This window comes from Aethalodelphis obliquidens, unplaced genomic scaffold (assembly GCF_003676395.1).
Source record: "Aethalodelphis obliquidens isolate GAN/ISIS:26980383/991018 unplaced genomic scaffold, ASM367639v1 scaffold1, whole genome shotgun sequence".
Taxonomy (NCBI): domain Eukaryota; kingdom Metazoa; phylum Chordata; class Mammalia; order Artiodactyla; family Delphinidae; genus Aethalodelphis; species Aethalodelphis obliquidens.
In genome coordinates this window covers 74606832-74626115 of record NW_020837945.1, presented here as the reverse complement: position 1 = coordinate 74626115, position 19284 = coordinate 74606832, and the positions used below count along the sequence as shown (strand labels likewise).

At 33.6% G+C, this 19284-nt stretch overlaps 1 protein-coding gene and 1 long non-coding RNA gene across 7 annotated transcripts in view; one reads left to right on the top strand and one right to left on the bottom strand.

Annotated features, from left to right (window-relative positions):
- The window catches only part of OPA1 (OPA1 mitochondrial dynamin like GTPase), a 94075-nt gene that overhangs the window by 12160 nt on the left and 62631 nt on the right, over positions 1-19284 (top strand). For 4 of the 6 annotated variants that reach the window (XM_027108679.1, XM_027108654.1, XM_027108644.1 and 1 more), the window contains 7 exons: positions 5864-5974; positions 11373-11426; positions 14178-14282; positions 15933-16019; positions 16668-16781; positions 18686-18766; positions 18892-18966. In XM_027108679.1, the coding sequence (XP_026964480.1) occupies positions 5864-5974; positions 11373-11426; positions 14178-14282; positions 15933-16019; positions 16668-16781; positions 18686-18766; positions 18892-18966 (627 nt within the window). The remainder of the gene's footprint in view (positions 1-5863; positions 5975-11372; positions 11427-14177; positions 14283-15932; positions 16020-16667; positions 16782-18685; positions 18767-18891; positions 18967-19284) is intronic. The other 2 variants (XM_027108672.1, XM_027108663.1) reach the window with 1 other exon arrangement.
- On the bottom strand, positions 4399-11923 carry LOC113621639 (uncharacterized). Its single transcript, XR_003433247.1, has 3 exons — positions 11912-11923; positions 10394-10404; positions 4399-5232 (listed from the first exon to the last, which is right to left on the bottom strand). It is a non-coding gene; the product is annotated as an uncharacterized LOC113621639 (long non-coding RNA).

Here is a 19284-nt window from a genome sequence, read left to right as displayed (position 1 = left end):
AAATTTTTAAACTTGTGTTCACTATAGAAAAATATTAGAAAGAGCCCTTAGTGTGACCTGAATAATATTCTTGAGACCTGGAGACCTTTAGAACTACCTGAAGACAAATTCGGAATTGGAGTGGCAAGCCTTTTTTAGTGAATTAATGGACTCACCTGGTTTGTAAGTCAGTAGATATCTGTATATCAGTCATAGTATATATAGGTGACAGGACCACTTAGTGTATCTCCTTTTTTTAGATTCAGTAACATTGTTGTGTTCTAGTGAAAATTAATTTGCTAAATGAGACATTATCTGTGCTTTTGTTCTATCATGTTTCTGATGGCTCATAAACATCTCATAGAAGTAAGGAATATGGTCATTCTGAAGGGTACAAGCCCATTTATAATTTATAGAAAATATTTGAAGTCCAAATCATAAAAAGTATTGTTACTCTTTTAAAAATAATCATTAAGTAGTAATTATCTTCCTTTCCACGTTACTGTAATTCTTATTTGTGTGGCTTTACTTATTTTATACCTACCCTCTGAAATATCTCTCTTCCCTTTTCTCTGCCTAATTTCCACTCATCTTGAAAGCCCAGTTCAGTTGTCACCTCTGTGAAGCCTTCCATAACCATTTTAGTCCCAATAATTATTCTCTTAACAATTTAAAACATTTCACAGAGGAAACACTATTTACTTTGGCTTTCATTCTTACTGTTCAATAGGCTATTTCTATCACAAAATCTCTGTTCTCAGAGCGCCTAGGATAATGCTGAACTCTTAACACAATTCATCAGTTGATTTGACTCAGTAAAAGTCTGATTTAAAGTAAGCAGATTTGATTAATGCTAACAAGAGTGGGCCCAAAGATTTTATGTAATGTGTCTTTTTGCTCTGATTACCTTTGAATTTCTCCTGGCCTTCAATATTTGACAACTATTGAGGAGAGCAAGAATGTGAAGGTAGCACTTATACTTGGAATTCTGAGTTGTAACAAAGCAGTGTTGCTTAAGTAGGACTTAACATTTCTGGGATTCCTCATGCAACAAATAATGTAAACTGTGGCAAAATGAAATTCTCACAACCAGCACCCTCAAGTAGCCGCAGATTCAGGAAACTTAGGTTTCCTAAGCAGCTAACAATTGGCAACTATACTTGGTTAGACACTTGTTTTATTCCTTAATAATAAGCATATTGCATTTTTATGTCATTTAAAAAACATTAAATATATACTGTGTACATAACACTATTTTTAGGTAATAATTTAGAACAAAGGGGATTTGGTAGAAATTGTATTATCGATAAAAACTATTGGTAATAGACTGATTTGTTCAACTCTTGAAATTAATTATTTGTAGAAATTGTCCAAATAGGATGTGATATTTCTCAGTTGGAGCAAATTAAATAATTCAAGTAGAAAGACATACTTCTTTCTGATATCCAATAATAAACATATTTTAGTTGGCTGTAAATATCTTGAGCTGAATTATATATTACTGGGAGGGAGGAAAATAGATCTTTTTAGCTAATGAAATAGCAGAATTATTCAAACTTTGAAAAGTAGTTTAGTGCCTAGGAATATTTTTTAAATGGAAGGGGAAAGAAGTCTTCACTTTCACGAAGTTCTTTTCTGGACCCAAGTTACTTTTAAAACTAATAAACGGGTTGGCAAGCTTTTCCTTAGAGGCCAGATGGTAAATATTTTAGGTTTGCAAGCCCTGTGGTCTCTAGGACTACTCAGGTAGCCCACTGTACTTTGTCAACTCCTTCTCTAAAGAGTAATTTACATTTGCCCTCCGAAATATTGCAGTTTTACCATTTTCCTTATTTAAATGTAAATTGAACGTGAAGGGTCAAAGGCACTTTGAAAATAGTGAGACTGTAGAGCTAACAGGTATCAGGTGTAGACTTTGGAGTCACACTGCCTGTATTCAGACTGTCCTTCCTGTTTTCTGAGCTGTGTGACCTTGGATAAGTTCCTTAGCTTCTCTGAGTTTTTGGTTTCCTCTTCAGTAATAGGGGGAACCCTACCTGATAAGGGTTATTGTGAGCATTTCGTAAAGCCCTTTAGCACAAGATCTTGACACATGATAAAACTAAATGAATACTAATGTAATGATAATAATAATGATTATTATCATCTAACACTTAGAATTATTCCATGAGTTAGCATATTAACATTATTTGATTAATTTCCTCCTCTTAATTCCTGTTGAATCTGTTCTGGGGATTGTGATAAGTGGGAAAATGGACTGTAGGGTTGATGTGTAGCTTATTTACAGAATAGGCAATTTTTAGGAAACCCAATTTGGATTTTGTGCTGTAAACTGTGTGCGTTTTTAGGTAAAAGTAGGTTATCATTTAATTCATTCAAGCAACAGACATGGGCCAAGCCCTATCCTAGGTGCTGGCCATAACACATCTGAAGTGTCAGGCCTTATTCTGTGTGTTAGGTATAAAAACAAACAAGGTATGGGCCCTTTAGAATACTGTTAAAAATATAGTATTGGGTTGGCCAAAAAGTTCGTTCAGGTTTTTCCATCTCTTACAGAAAAACCCAAACAAACTTTTTGGCCAACCCAATATTTTATTTTATTTTATTTTTTTGGCCATGCCTCCCGGGTTGTGGGATCTTAGTTCCCCAACCAAGGATCGAACCCAGGGCCCCAGCAGTGAGAGCGCCAAGTGCCAACCACTGGACTGCCAGGGAATTCCCAAAAATATAGCATTTTAAATGTATTCACATAAGAATGAGTCATAATTTCAAGATTTTAAAAAATATTTTCTAACAAGCTTATCAACTTCTAGAGGTATTTGCAGCATTTTCAGTTGACATTTTGGTTTCTGGAGTTATCACTGATTTTCTTGGTCTGACGTTATACTTTTTTAAAAACCCGAGAACACTGTACATGAAATATGGGACTATGAGAACTGCAGCGTCAAATTGACAGTAACCAGGAGATGTTTAGAGAGTATTCATCTGTGGTTGTTTACAATAACTATTGTTAAAGATCACAATTAGTACATTTTTAATGTAATATATATCATTTAAAAAACAATTATGTGCTGTTTCTTGAGAGAAGAATGTCTGAACTTGGGAAAATATTTATTGAGTAAAAGTGTTCTGTTCATGTAAGGAGGCATGAACAAATGCCTCATCTTGCACAGGAGGCACACACATTTTTCCCTTCCTTATTCCACAAGCCTTAGCTTTAAAAGCTAATCCAGCTGTGCTTAGGGTGAGATTTGATGCCTAAAGTTGGATAATGGTAACCTTTTTTAGTGTAGTGTATATAGCTTTTTCTGTGTCTAATTCTTGTTTTCTTCCTACTTTTTTTAGGAGGTAACAGTTAATTTCAACTACCTTCACATAAAAGTGCTTCAGTAACAGACTTGGAAGGAAAGTGAGGTGTCACTAGAAAGAGAGGGTGTTTTTCTTGTAATAGATATTAGATATTTACCATACACTTTGTGTGTACATATAAACAGTGGATTAGGGAGGGGTGTTTAAGCTATGAATAAACAAGGATCCTGTGCCTGATAGACCAGCACAGTTAAGAAATGTGGAATATTTTCTCACTGCTTTAGCATTTTATAACTTATACTACTGGGTATTATGTTAATTAAAGCACAGGTACACTAATGTGTAAGCCAACATGGGAAGCCATCTTTAAAAGGGAACTGTTTTGAGAAATCTAAACACTTGGATGAGTAGAAGAAGTGATTATGATAAATGACTAAATGAATAAAAATGAGTTGGATTACTTTTCTTTCTGCTTGATGAAAGGCAGTGATACAAAAAATGAAAAAAAAGGACATAAAAAATTATGGGAATGATGAGGGTAGTGAGTTGGCATTGCATTTCTTTGATAGATTTATCAATGACCATAAAAGTGTTTATTTAAAAGATACATGTTAAAAGATAACCGCAGGTTTTTATAAATATATTTTGTACTATTGAATTTGGAAACAAATGTTGAAAGTTCAGTTACGTTACTTGCCACTTTGATGTTCTCTTACTTTTCATGAAGAAATATCACCTAGTTTCATCCTTTGATTTATATAGTAAGTCAACCAGTTTCATTATGTTGGTATAACTTAATGTATTAAAACTAAGAATCAAACAAAATAAAAATCCCCCTAATTGTTTGCTAATATTTCCCTTAATTTAAAGTGCTTTACTGTAATACAGCTTTTCTATTTGTATTTATTTCTTTTCTGGTAAACTTTTTTATTTATATAAATCTTTGGATTATATAAATTAAGTTATTAAGCCTCCAGGTGAGTCTACTAATTAAAATTTGAATGTAACGTTAACCAATATTTCATTTTAAGAAACTTTATAATTGTACTATACAAAATAAAATAGTTTTGGCAGTTATTTTATAAAGCTGTGAAGCTATTTGAAACTCCTAATGAGTGTTAGTTTTCCTAATTCTTTTTATTATTATAACTTGGTAAAAATTGTTCTCCCAGGTAAACTATTCTTGTACAAATTAAAGAGTGACCTCATTCATTGGAACTTTGCCTTTTTAGGGTTTCTAATTGAGAAAATATAAGGTTCCTGACATTGTCAATTGCTAGTTGTTTTTTCTCCTACATTTCTTGAGGTTGATTATCTAATAGACAGCAATTAAAAACACTGTACAGAAAATGACATGTATTTTCGTTTCATGTCACAAGTGAATACATTGCATCAGATGAACATTTCATGATTATTAAATGGAATGAATTTTAAACATAGAAATGATGATTATTTTGTGCATAGGTCCAAACTGGGTTTTGTTTCATTTTTATTTTCATAGTAACTATATTATCTCCATATCTTAATTATGTTATTTTATTGAGCTTGTGCTTTAGTAATTGATATATCCTTGGTTATATTCTCAGAGGCCATTTTTATTTAATGTCAAAACAGCTTATAAAAAGTGAAAATTCAGTCAAACTACTTATTTGATGTTGTATAAAGCTAAAACAGTACCTCAAACATTATTTTTTAATTTGCAAAAAAAAAAACCCTTAGATTTTAATCAAATAAGATTCTGTGCATAGACATGTAAAATTATGAATTAATATAAAACCTTGATTAACTTGATGCTCAAAACTACGTTTTGAGGGATCTTTATTTATTTACTTTTTGGCCACGCCATGTGGCATATGGGATCTTAGTTCCTGGACCAGGGGTCAAACCCACGCCCCCTGCAGTGGGAGCTTGGAGTCTTAACCACTTGGACCTCCAGAGAAGTCCCTTGAGGGGTCTTTAATTGAAGACATCAGATGTCAAGGAAAACTTAAGAATAATAATTTAATAAGTGATTAAGCTATTATGTATTCTCTATTTAGTCTTATGAAACTTATGGTTGAGAATTAGAAGATTCAGACCTTTGAAATCAACACTGTTCAAAACTCAGTTTTGTTTTTTCCCCCATATGTATCAAGTCAGGAGCGTACACTAGTTCGTATTGGCAATTCAAAAATAAGGGTTGAAGTATTTGTTTTCTCAGTTTTTCTGTTCCTAGGACATTTAGTTAACTATAGTGCCACCTTCCTTGAGCATTCCAGTTAGTCTCGGTTTTACTGTATGTTGATATTATATATCTGGCTCGTTTTATTCAGCAGTCACTTATTGCATTTTCCTTTTCACTTATTAAACTATGCTGTTTTATATTTCTGAGACATAATTTTACTGAGGAGAAAAATGGAAATGTAGTACAGAACCTAGTTATATAGTGGCTCTAAAGGTACATAACTGAGTTTCCATTTTTGTTATAAGCTATCCATTCTTCTCTGACTTACATCTGTTCCTTTCTTGTGCCCTTTGGTTTAACATTGTTCTCCTCCCCAATTTTCCTCTTCTCCTCGTTGTAAACTCATGGCAGGGTCTGCTTGGTGAGCTCATTCTCTTACAACAGCAAATTCAAGAGCATGAAGAGGAAGCGCGCAGAGCCGCAGGCCAATATAGCACGAGCCATGCCCAACAGAAGCGCAAGGTGATGGATGGTTTAAGGGGGCTACTGATATGTTCACACTAATCAGCCGTTTCTACCAGGATCGTGTCACCTTAATCCATTCATGGACTCCAATTATGAGAAATTATTTTTGACAAAGTAAAAATATGAAAGATAATAGAGATATGCAACTTTCCTAGAGTAGGTAAATCCAAAATATTAAACATAGGAATTTATTTTCTGAAAATTAGATTATCTGTGAGGGTTCATGGATTTGTACTTAGATAAGAGTTATGAATTGCAGCTTACTTGGTCCAGTTATTGAGTCACCTTAAATTTGTAGCCAACTTGTCTATTCTCCAAGTTTTCATTTGTAAAATGAAAAGGGTTACTGTGAATGACCATGTTAAATTAAAGAATGAAATGTATTTGTTTTAGTTAAAATGAATCAGCAGAGAATTCTTATTTCTTACAGAAGGAAACTGTAAGTCAAAAACTTAACTTTGGGGCAAAGTTATTCTTAGATACTTTGATAAATTTGTATAAAGATTTTCCACATTTATTAATAAAGTCACAGATTTTCACCTTGTCTACTGCAGGATTGAACATTGGAAATTTGATATAATTCTGGTCAATAAAGAACAGATTCTGATAAAACTCAGCATAACAGTATACAAATGTTTGGTTATAGGAGCAACCAAGGAATCCTTAAAGATATACTTTTGGCTGTTAGATGATCCTATAGTATAGATCCCAAGGTTAATGTTCTAAAGAGACTAGAGTCAAATGAACTGTATGTAATGATTTTAAAATTATACTCTAAGATCTTGAAATCAGCTATTTGTGTTACATATATTAGATAAGAAAAATTTTGGAGTTAGGTGCAAATCTTACTCAGGAAAAAAGATTCAGTCATATAATTAGCTTCCTGTAGGTTCTGATATTGAAATCAACCAATATTGTAGATAATTAGTGCAATAATTCTGCTGGCTAACCCTGTCGCATTTGGTGGTGGTTAATACTTGAGAATACTCATCATAGTTTTCATTTATTTTTTCAGTATCACTACCTGGCTTTTCTCAATTCCATGGCTGTGGAATCAACTCCTGTATGTTGTTTAGCTTTCAGTGAATGAATAACATAGGTAGAAATAGAAAACAAGTTATTTTCCTACTTGTGTTAAACCAAGGGAGGACTTATTTTGGCTGCGTTGGGTCTTCGTTGCTGTGTGCGGGTTTTCTCTAGTTGTGGTGAGCGGAGACTACTCTTCACTGCGGTGTGCAGGCTTCTCATTGCGGTGGCTTCTCTTGTTGCAGAGCACAGGCTCTATGTACGCGGACTCAGTAGTTGCAGCACCCGGGCCGTAGAGTGCATGGGCCAGTAGTTGCAGTGCATGGGCTCAGTAGTTGTGGTGCGTGGGCCCTAGGGTGTGCAGGCTTCAGTAGTTGTGGTGCGTGGGCTCAGTAGTTGTGGCTCACGGGCTCTAGAGAGCAGGCTCAGTAGTTGTGGCACACGGGCCTAATTGCTCCACAGCATGTGGAAGCCTCCCAGACCAGGGATTGAACCTCTGTCCCCTGCATTGGCAGGCGGATTCTTAACCACTGTGCTACCAGGGAAGTCCCAAGGGAGGGCTTACTTTAAATGGTGCTTTAGCATTCTCTGTTCCTCATGCTGTTGAGAGTACCATTTAAATATTGTAACAAGTTGGATGCTTAGGCTAAGCCCTCTGTTCCTTAGCTTTGTTACAGAAAGAAGGGGAGGGAGCTACTGTGTTTTGGTACGTTAGTTAGGAATATGAATATAGCTCTAGTTACTAGTAGTTCTTGTGTTTTTCATAATGGTAAAATAATTTGCAACGAGTCCTATAGATCTGCTATTTTAAGATTCTAAGATACAGTTTAAGATTATTGATGTGCTGTTGAATCTGATGATTTAAGCAATATCAGTAGTGAATATTGTTTATTTTCTATACTGCCAAGGGTTAATGTTCATTTGGGGCCAACTTTACTAGCCTTTTTTCAGGCTTACGGTTATCCTTCCTATTCCTAATATTTATTGGATTATCCATGTAACCCTTTTATTCCTCACTTTACACATTTGTAAAAGAGCTACTGGCAGGACTGTACCTCCATCTGTTTTGTTTATTAAGGCATACTTAGTAGAGCACGAAACAGGGCTTGTTCCTGCCCACTTTGCAGTTACCTTGTGTGAAAGTAAATGAGACTAAAAACAATTTATGCTCCTCTATAATAATATCATTCCTTTTACTGTCCTTAAAGATGGTTTCCTTACTGTATCTTCCCCTTTATTCCCCCTATAGTTAGTACACAGATGACTTTTCAGCCCTACATTGTCATAATAACCAAAATCCTAATTTGATTAGATTTTTATCATTCTAAGCATTTGAGGTTTGCTTGAGGTACAAAGCCACAGCTAGTTTTTGTTGCTTTTTGACCATTATTTCTTATTACACCTTGAAAATATAAGTAGGCCTTCATTATTTATGTCTTATTAGTAGCAGCTAATAGATTTACCCTGTATCATCTGAGCAAAGGAGAGACAGCAGATTAAGACTGCCATTGATAGGTTTGCCTCCTGTGAATATGTACACATACATAAAAATTTTTATGAGTCTTATGCATTTCTGTATTTCAGAATGTCCAGAATTGCTTAGTAGGAAGAGATACTTAAAATTTAAAAATCAGGCTTGGTTTTGTGAGGAGCTAGTAAAGGTTTTTCTCTTTCAGCTTTAGCTTGTTTCTGCAGAGGGTTCCGCTCTTTCTCCATCAATTTTACAGCCCTGGAATTGTAGAAAAGCTCTGGTTTCAAGACTATTGATACCCCTTTCTGTCAGGGTGAGTTTTAAATTAATTTCATAATGAAAACTAAATATATTAAACAGTAGGACAAGAACTTACTGTAAGTAGCTGAATTTTACCAGTAAAGTGCATCAAAATAAAATATACCCAGGTTGCTAGTTAAGACCTCAAATAAATGATAGACTAACAATAGCATGTACTAGTCTCTTAAGAAAATATGTAAAAGTATCTTATCATTAATCTTTAATATTTATTTTGTGAACCTAAATGTTTTGATTTTATTTCCTAGAAAATATTAGGTCTAATTCTTGATTCCACCATCACGTGTCTTTTATATAATAACATTAATCTTTTAATTTAACATTAAACCAAGCAGATAGGAAGTGTATTGGTAAAACTGCATGAGTTGTTCCTAACAGTCTTGCCAGAAGCGCACATGATAAATTTAAATATTCCTAAGAATCCAAATTTATGAAAATCTTAACAGTCATTGTACTAAATACTAATATTAGCATAAAGATTGTATTTGTAATGTTCTAATAACCTTATATCATTTTAACTCTTTATATATCCTTTTTATTTTACCAAATTATCAAGGTAACCTTTTATAGTCCTTGGCTATGGTAAACATTCTAACTTTGTGTAATTGTATTAGTTTCTTAATTATTGCCCCAGATATAGAGAAATGTCGGATTTTCTACTGTAATTTATGTTACGTGAAATCATTAAATATTCACATCTAAAACTAAAACAGTTTATACTAATATTGTTTATACATTTCATACTAATTTAACTGCATTGGATGAATAGTTAACGGAACAGAGTAAATCAGAGAAACTTTCAAAATGAACTGGGAATATAATCTGCATAACAAAATTTTTATGACCATACTATTACAGTATGATGGCATGCCATATGGTCAAAATATGGAATTATTTATTTCTTCACTGGCCTTTAAGATTTTGTTCTTTGGGTTGTGGGCTCCTCCCCAACGTGCTTGTTTCCTCACATTTTAGGAGACGATTAATAATTCTTGTCCATTTTACAAACACATAGTCAAATGAAAAACACTTATATCCACAAGTCTCTGGCAAAGTTTGTTGTATATTATCGTTTTTCTAATTACCAAACCAAATTTAGAATTTTTAGACATAGGCTTTTTAGGAAAAAATGATACATACCTATCATTTCTAACAAGTATTGTCATTTTTATTTAAAAGAATTTTGAGGGGGCTTCCTTGGTGGCGCAGTGGTTAAGAGTCCGCCTGCCGATGCAGGGGACATGGGTTCGTGCCCCTGTCCGGGAAGATCCCACATGCCGCGGAGCGGCTGGGCCTGTGAGCCATGGCCGCTGGGCCTGCACGCCTGGAGCCTGTGCTCTGCAATGGGAGAGGCCACAACAGTGAGAGGCCCGCGTACTGCAAAAACAAAAAAAAAAGAATTTTGAGGGAAATTTTGATAAATTATTTGGAAATAGGAATTAAACTCTCAAAATAACTTTATTGCATGGATGAGAGTTATTAACGTCTACCTCAATAAGCAAATCATTTAGAATGTTTTCATATATATTTGCTACCATGATGTCTTGACTGCTTAAATAGCCAATGAATAAAGATGAATAAAGATTTACATGAATTTTAACTTGATTTTTGTCTCCTGTGGAATAAAATCATCTCTAAACATTTTGAGTATCAGAAATTAGATAATTATTTTGAAAGACTGAGAATGGCAACTTTGGCATCTCACCAGGGAGTCAAAGTACAGTTACATGTATTTGTCATAAATGACATCATTTTAATTACAGTTGATTATTGTGTTTTATATTTGGAATTGTGACTACTTGAAAGCCTGTTATAGAATAAAGTTTTTTGTTGTTTTGAATATTTTATCTTAGAAATATTAGCATTAATAACAATTCGGAGTAGTTTCCCCAATACCTGTGGATTTTATCCTACTTTTGTTTTATGTTGAAATCAATTTTAGTTGCTTTACTCAACTTCATTGCTCCTGATGCATTCGCTTTATTATGGGTTAGCAGATCTTGCATTGGAACTGAATTTAAAAATAAGCATCTGGCTCCGCTTAAAGCTCTGAAAATGCAAGTTGTTCTTTGCATTTATTAAACGCTTTCCTACTTACAGAATAGAAATGGATAGTGTTTGCTTAAAGATACACTATGACCAATGAACTTTTCAGGAGCTGTAAATGATAACATGTGTCTGACTTCCCAAAACATTTCTGTAAGGATGTTATTGCCTTATTTGTCCAAGCATCCAAGTCCCTGTGCTTGAGTACAAAATAACCTATCAAGAATATAGTAACCATATGTGTTGCTTTCTTCTTTTTCTAACAAGCCAGCCATATATGACTAGAATGGCAATAGGAAGATGGTTGCTTTTTAAGGTTTTCACTTAATATAAAATTTTGATGAGCTATTTTTATTAATGAATAAGATATTTTTACTTAAATAAGCATTTGATTTAAAATTTGCTTTGACTAAATATCCATATAAAGCCAGTAGTTTTCACTCTTAAAAATGCTTTTTTAAAAACATTAACTTACTGTATATTCTATATAAACCTAATTCTACTCCAATAAAATTATTTATTTTAAACATTTAGGTGTCAGACAAAGAGAAAATAGACCAACTTCAAGAAGAGCTTCTGCATACCCAGGTAATTCTGATGAGTAAAAAGAACCAGAAAGTTTTTCTTAAACTCTAAGTTTGGTGGTATGGAAATTTATCTTTTTAACAAAGCAAAATTTAGAGTGGCTTAATGATAGAACCTTATTATTATAAGTAGATGCTCCCCAAAATGCAAAAACTAATTGAGAAATAAGGAATAATGAAGGAACTTGATAAGTTTAATTAACTAATTTATGTGTAAAAACCTATTTTTTAGTGAATCTTATGCTTCTAATTTTAAAGAAAAACTACGGCAAAAACTGGGGAAAGTGACCTGTCCTTATATAAATCTATGTTTGCAATTTTACATTGATAGGCTAATTAAGTAACAGTTAAAGAAATTGGAGTTGAGTCTACCACAGTTCTTCTCTGAAGCCCAAAGCCAATCAGATAATAACCTTTCTAAAGGTATTTCTGACACTACTATGAAAAGTTATTCTCTTATAATTGATGATAACAATTATCATTAAAGACTTTTTCTGTGCAATGTAATTGAGTAGGTAACATTCTAGTGAAAAATTGCCCCATCACCCACTCTATCTTTAGTTATTCTATGTAGATACAATGACATGCAATAATTAAGAATAAGTTAAAAAGACTTATTGGGTCTCTCTTTTTAGGGGAAAAAAATACAAGGACAATCTAGATGAAATTAGGAACTAGTATATTTTGAGTCCCAGGTTTTCTTAATATCTATGCATTATTCTTATACTTAACTATATGTTAGAATAGCGTGTGCTCTGAGCAGCACTGTATATATTTGTTATGGCTTCCCAGCCAGGTGATTACAATCTGCAGCCAGGGATTAAGAATCATTGGCCTCAGAATGTGGTCTCTGCAGCATTAGTATCAGTAATGTCCTTTGGGAACTTGTTTGAACTGCAGATTATTTGTCCCATCCCATCTTCACTGAGTGGGAAGCTCTGGGTGTAGAACTGAGCAATCTTTGTTCTTAAAAACCCTCAAGTGATTCTGATGAATTCTTAAGTTTGAGAATTACTGGTCTAGACGTCTTTGCAGGATGACCCAGCAGCACATCTCTGTAGGAAGACTGCAGATTGGCACCTGTACTAAAGAGTGTTTCCAGCCCCAGAAAATGTAGACCCCATAATTGATTCCATATTTACCAGGAAGTGAGCCAGTGGAAATCCTGCCACCCCTATAGATACCTATTGATATCAACCCTTCAATTTGTACAGTTGTTGTCAGCTGCTAGGCATTGACAAACACTTGATGGAGAGTTCATGATGTAATAATAGCGTTATCTATATCAGTAGTGTCCAGTAGAAATATAATGCAAGCCATGCACTGTAAAATTTTTACATTAAAATAAGGGTGAAAAGAAATAGGTAGAATTTTGATGTTAATAATAAATTTAACCCAGCAGATCTAAAATAATATCATTTAAACATCTAATTAGTATAAGAAATATTAATGTGGTGTTTATGTATTTTTACTGAATTATAGAAATCTGGTGTGTATTTTATACTTAACTCATCTCCATTCAGGCTAGCCACATTTCAAGTGCTCAGTACCTGCATGTGGCTAGTGGCTACCATCCATATTAGACAGCACAGATCTAATTCTTAGATAACTACCAGTATTTTGTTATATATATTATTACTGCAGATAGATGAACAAATTCTGTAAAAATATATTTATAATAGAATCTAGCCTGTAGTTCTACCTGTCTCGTACTATTACATAATATTTTCTTTAATTTGGCTTAAGCTGGACATTCTCTGAGGATAGAGCCATGATCTCTTGTTATTTACTGTATGCTTGGAAGATTATAACAACCTAACATTTTCTAAGAAATATTTTCCATTATAAGAGTCATGTTATTGTAAGTTGGACATAAACATCCAGTTGGTTATAGGAAAGAGTAATTCTTAATAGTTTTCTGAACATTGTTAATGTTTAGAGAAGAAATAATAGTGTACAGAGAAGACCAATTAGAAAAGGATCACATTTATTCTAGAAGAACATTGTATAGCCAAGCATCTACTTTGACAAAAAAGCCTGTCTAAATGTATTAGTTTTCTTTAAATTGTTCTTATATCAATATTTTAAAAATTAATGTGTAATTTCTGGCCACAGAAACTTACCAAAACTTGGAAGAGTTTGACCCCTCAACTCAGACCTGTATTCAAAACTCTGTGACCTTAGATAGGCTACCAAGCATCCCTGACCTCTGATTCCTAATCTGTATAACCTTTGCCTCACTTGAAGGCTTACGGGAGTTAATGCAGGTCAAACAGTCAGTAAAGGGCCTGTCACATACTGAATAGTCAGGTACTGTTAGCTATTTTTATTTTATATCATTTTTATAAAATAATATGGGGGATGGGGAGAGTTTGAATTTTTGTCAAATGTCCCTTTAATGAAGACTTAAAATTTTGTTGTAATAGGAAATATTGCTTCATAGAGGATACTTAAGAACTTCCTTCTTCAACTCCTTTCATTTTTAGTATTTTTAATAATTTCTTCAACATAAACAGCAAAGACTTTTCCAAACAAAATTCCAATTGAAATAGAAAACTATAATGAAGCTCATTGTTTGAGATAATATTCATAATTTATTTGTTCAACATTTTCATAGATGACTTTTAAATGAAATAATTCATTTTAAGTAGGCAGGAGATATTGCTTCAGGATCTTGGAAGATTTTAATTTACCCTTTACGTTATTTTTTAACCCATCTCTTTCTTATAAAGTTATGTGTATTATTTTGTTGCAGTTAAAGTACCAGAGAATCTTGGAACGGCTAGAAAAGGAGAACAAAGAATTGAGAAAATTAGTATTACAGAAAGATGACAAAGGCATCCATCACAGAAAGCTTAAGGTACTTTAAGTTTGTCTTAATTTGTTCGCTCTCAGAACTTTACCACTTCACATTGTGTGTTGATCAATACCGGATTTTAAGGAACTGCAAAGGGTTCTATCCTTTTATTTCTAACCTGATATGCTTAGGGGATAGGGAGGTCTCTTCCTAAGACTTTCCACAAATTATAATCTTCAAACATTTATTTTATACTATATCCATAAATTTTCATACTTTCAAGAGTCATTTCTTGTGAATCAGTTTATTTTTTTCTGAAATATTTAGTTTATCTCTAGGTTTACTTAATTTATACAGCTATAAAACCAGCAGTGTAAGTTGATAGAAAGTTACGTATGTCTTATTTTCATTGCCTTACTTGTATTGCCACTCAATGAAGAGGCCACTTCCTCCAGTTTTACAATAGTTAATGTTTTCTTCTGGAAGGTTCCTTAGACATTTTAAAGTATTTTTGAAAAAGCATGCTGGTATTTTTATCATCAGCACATTGGTAATTACCATTATCAGTTAATTAAATCTTATTATTCCCCACTAAACCAACCTTTATGTGCTAAATGAAATTGAAGTAATTCTTTTAACTTAAATGTCATATAAGTAAACAGAATATGTACGTAGCAAAACTGCAATAAATCATGGCACATTCATTTTGTAGCCAAGGTCCAAAGATATATAGCCCTAGTTTAACCAACATGTATTAATAGTTGTGACTCCAAATTACGACTGCATAAAACAAATAAATAGCATGACTTTATTTATAAGTCAGCACATGGCAGATGGGAAAAACCACATCCAAGTGTTAATATATATTGAGAATTATATATATTAACACTGAGAAATTGTATTTTCTCTCATAAAATGAAATGGTAATGAAAATTCGAAAAGTTTTTGGTTTATTTTTAGGTGGAGGGTATAAGAGTTGCTTTCCTTTTATTTCTAGGTGTTGAGAGATGAAAGTCAGTGTAGACCCTCATTTTGTTCCTACTTTGGCACTGAAACTTACCTTTAATTATTAAATGCTTGATAGTAACCTTTTTCCCAGGCCTGTGTATATGTTCAATCATTCCTCAAATACTTGAAGCTTATAATTTTCCAGGCACTGTGTTTGATACTGTTTTTACTGAGATGTCTGCCCCTGGTGCTCTCACATTTTAGTCTGCCCAGTTATCAGTGTACACTAATCATTCATACTGATTTAACAATAATCTTGGTGATTCTTTCTCTACTTTACCAGTTCTCCAGTCTCTCTTTCTCTCCCACTCTGACGCATACACCAAACATTCCTTTCAGCTGGTCACCTGACCCCTTATTGGGCGTTTTTTGGTGTTAATGGTCTTCCTTTGTTGGGCACTTAATGTTAGCTCTTCAATATTAAACAATAACCTCCTTCTTTTACCATTTAATTAGAAGGTTCGGAAATCATGAATTAATATACTGTGTTAAATCATTGTCTCTTTAAAATAAATTTGATAAAAACATATGGAATTTTATTCTGTACTGTTTTACATTTACTAGGAATATTTATTTGCGTAACTAGGAAAAGCAATACAATTATTATGGAAACATTTTGAATGTATCAGCTCTTTTATCGACACATCTGTGGTTTTTTAAAAATGTTTTCACTATTTTATATTACTCATTTCTTGAATTTTATAGAAATCTTTGATTGACATGTACTCTGAAGTTCTTGATGTTCTGTCCGATTATGATGCCAGTTATAATACACAAGATCATCTGCCAAGGGTAAGTAAAAAATTAGTACACAGTGAACTTGCCCATTAGCAAAAAAGCACTGTAGTTTTTTAAAAAGTTACATACATAATACATACACATATGTATAGACATAGACAAAGACATAAAATTTTCTGTGTAATATTCATGTGTTCTAGGTGATGCCCTAAGCATTGAATATTGTTTGACTCTTTATTTTGGTCCATTGGTTTACTTATATTTATGCATAATAAAGTAAGGCTTTCAGATATTTGGCATTATGTATTCATGATATCCATGATATTAAAATACCTGAATGGTGGATAAGATTAGGTACATGAGTGAAATTTAACCTTATAGAATTGAAAATGTCTTTGTAAAGAGTAAACTAGCTATGGAAAAGATTTGTGGAATATTAATGTGTTTTTAAAACTAGTGGTTTAAATTAGCATGAGTTTTTAATAAAAATTTGGCTGTAAATAATGGATCCAGTTAATGTTTTGCTGTTTATGTTTTCAATACACATCAATGTATGAACCATCATTTTTTTCTGGATGATATTTTAAAATCATTTAATTGTGGATAATTTTTAAGACTAAAACTTCTCAGCAGCATTCCAAATCTATTAAATTTAAGTTGGTATCAAAAGATATGAATATGTGGTATTTATTTTGTCATAAGGTTGTTGTGGTTGGAGATCAAAGTGCTGGAAAAACTAGTGTGTTGGAAATGATTGCTCAAGCACGAATATTCCCTAGAGGGTCTGGGGAGATGATGACACGTTCTCCGGTTAAGGTAAGAAAATAGGCCCTCTGGATTAATAGACTTACTGTGGTGGTCATTTTGTGATGTATTTAAATGTTGAAGCACTATGTTATACACTGAAACTAACATGATATTGTTTGTCAACTCTACTTCAGTTAAAAAGGAAAATAGGCCAAATGAAGTTCCTCAGGAAAGTAGTCACTTTAATGAAGTTTGTCCATTGTGTTAAAATGAAGAATTCTGACAAAAGAAATAATTGATATGTAGCATTTGGAATTATTGCTAGTGTAGAAATCAGTAGGCGGCATCCCTCAGGCATGAACAAAGATCAGGAGTTTTTCTTGCTGTAATGTAGACACAGGATGTGTGTGTATGTTTTAACTCAGCTGATGGATGGAGTAGGTATAGAGTGATTGGAGAAATGGAAAAATTGAAGTCACCAAGAATGAAGGCTAGAATAGTGGTAGAAAGTGAGACAATGAGGCTGATGGCTGAAGTCTTACAGAATTGAGGTCTGTTTATAATTACAACAGGCAGTCTAGTGTGATTCAGACAGTGCATCGTTTGGGGTCTGGCTATGATTTCAACCATGTTGTGTAAAACTAGTTTCTTTTTCATTGCTTTGTGTTATTGTGTGAATATACCACACTTTATAGATCCGTTTTATTGTTGATGGGCATTTGGAATATTACAAATTTAGGGGGAAAAGAATGAACTGACTATATCATGCTCTGTAATTAACTGTAAAAATATTGTGAACCTACCTTTTACATTGTAATCAGCACCCTAATTGTGGTGGCTGTGGCTGATACTATATTTTAGGAAGGAGTTCACTTTCTTCCAGCAGGCAGATATCATGGACAGATTTCCTTGAAACAGACAAGGCTGTTCTCTTCAGTTTGTCATTACTTCACTAGTATTTACCAGGACTTCTCCTCCTTCATGGACTCTAAACTCCAGATTTTTGTCTCCCCTTGAAGAGTGAAATTGCCAGAATCTTGACTTAATATTTTAATTTCTTTAACAGCTTCTTTGTTCCTTAATGTGCAAATGCCTTAAAGGGAAATTGTGCATAGAATGTAGGGTTCAGTTTTTGGAGATTTATTTCTGCTGTCCATTTTTCTCTGAGAGTTTGGCATCTTAGATGGTGGCTGCTTGATAGCCCTGGAATCCGATTTTGTCTCTTCAACACAGTGAGACTGCTACAAGTTTTAAACTTCTCTTTCAGGCCACCATGTGCCACAAATCAGCAAATGCCCTGAGGGAGAATAGCTGCAGGAATATACCCATCCAGATCCTTTGGGGTCCTGGACTCAGTCCAGGCTGCTCAGATGTCTTCAAACAGCTAGGTTTTATTTGTTATCCTCTGTATGCTTAGCTAATCTTAGTAGACAGAATTGTTTTTCAAAAGTGAAATCGAACCATTATAGAGAAGCTTGAAAAGTTACAACTGAAAAGTTAAGGAATGTGAAGTTTAGAAGTTCTCATGAAACCACTGACTGTTGACATATAAGTTGTTAGAGAATTTCTTGCTCAAATGTCACTCCTTGGGTGAAGGCTGCCTTAGTTCCCCTTAGTACTGCTCTCCTCTGTGGCATCCTAGGTTTTGCTACACAGACCTATTCTCTCTGTATATTTCTCCCAGTATATAATGAGGCCTAAACCAGTTACAGTCAATTCTTCGAGTTCCCCCATCTGCAGTGCCTGACACAATTGGCTCTCAATAAATAGGTGTTGAATAAATGAATTGTCCTTTACTAAATTTACCTTTGAAGTGAAATGCAAGATTTCCTTTTAGTTTTTCAAGTTTTGAGATTGATGGCTTTCTGCTTGGTACTCTGTATAATGTTGACTGGAAAATGAGAACCATATAAGTGCTGTGGGAATTAATAGGAATTGTAAATACAGTCTTCTCAATGTTCTGTTAATTTCAGGTGACTCTCAGTGAAGGCCCTCACCACGTGGCCTTGTTTAAAGATAGTTCTCGGGAGTTTGATCTTACCAAAGAGGAAGATGTAAGTAGAATCTGTATGAGGTTTATGTATGTAACTTTTTATAACATGTGTAAACTTACAAAAGACAACTAAATGGAATATTTAACTGAAGATTTCCTTAGGATTTTGTTGCTTTCCATTGATAGCTTGCAGCATTAAGACATGAAATAGAACTCCGAATGAGAAAAAACGTGAAAGAAGGCTGTACTGTTAGCCCTGAGGTAAGTGTTGCAATTCATTTCAACAGTGTTTTATGGAAATCCAATGTTTATGGTTTGAAATCATGGTGTTAGCATTGATGTTTAGATTGCAGCTGTTCCAAGATAGTCTTTTTTTTTTTCTTTTAATATTCCAAAGAATATTGTTTTGTGGATAATTTTCTATGATAATTACTGTTATGGTCAGAAAAAGCATAATTTTTTTTCTGAGCTGCGTATCTAAATGGATGAGATACAGAATTTTCAAAATATGTGTCACCAAAAAATTCCTAACAAGCTGCTTCCCAAAATTAGTTTTTTGGTTTTTGGATTTGTTTTCCC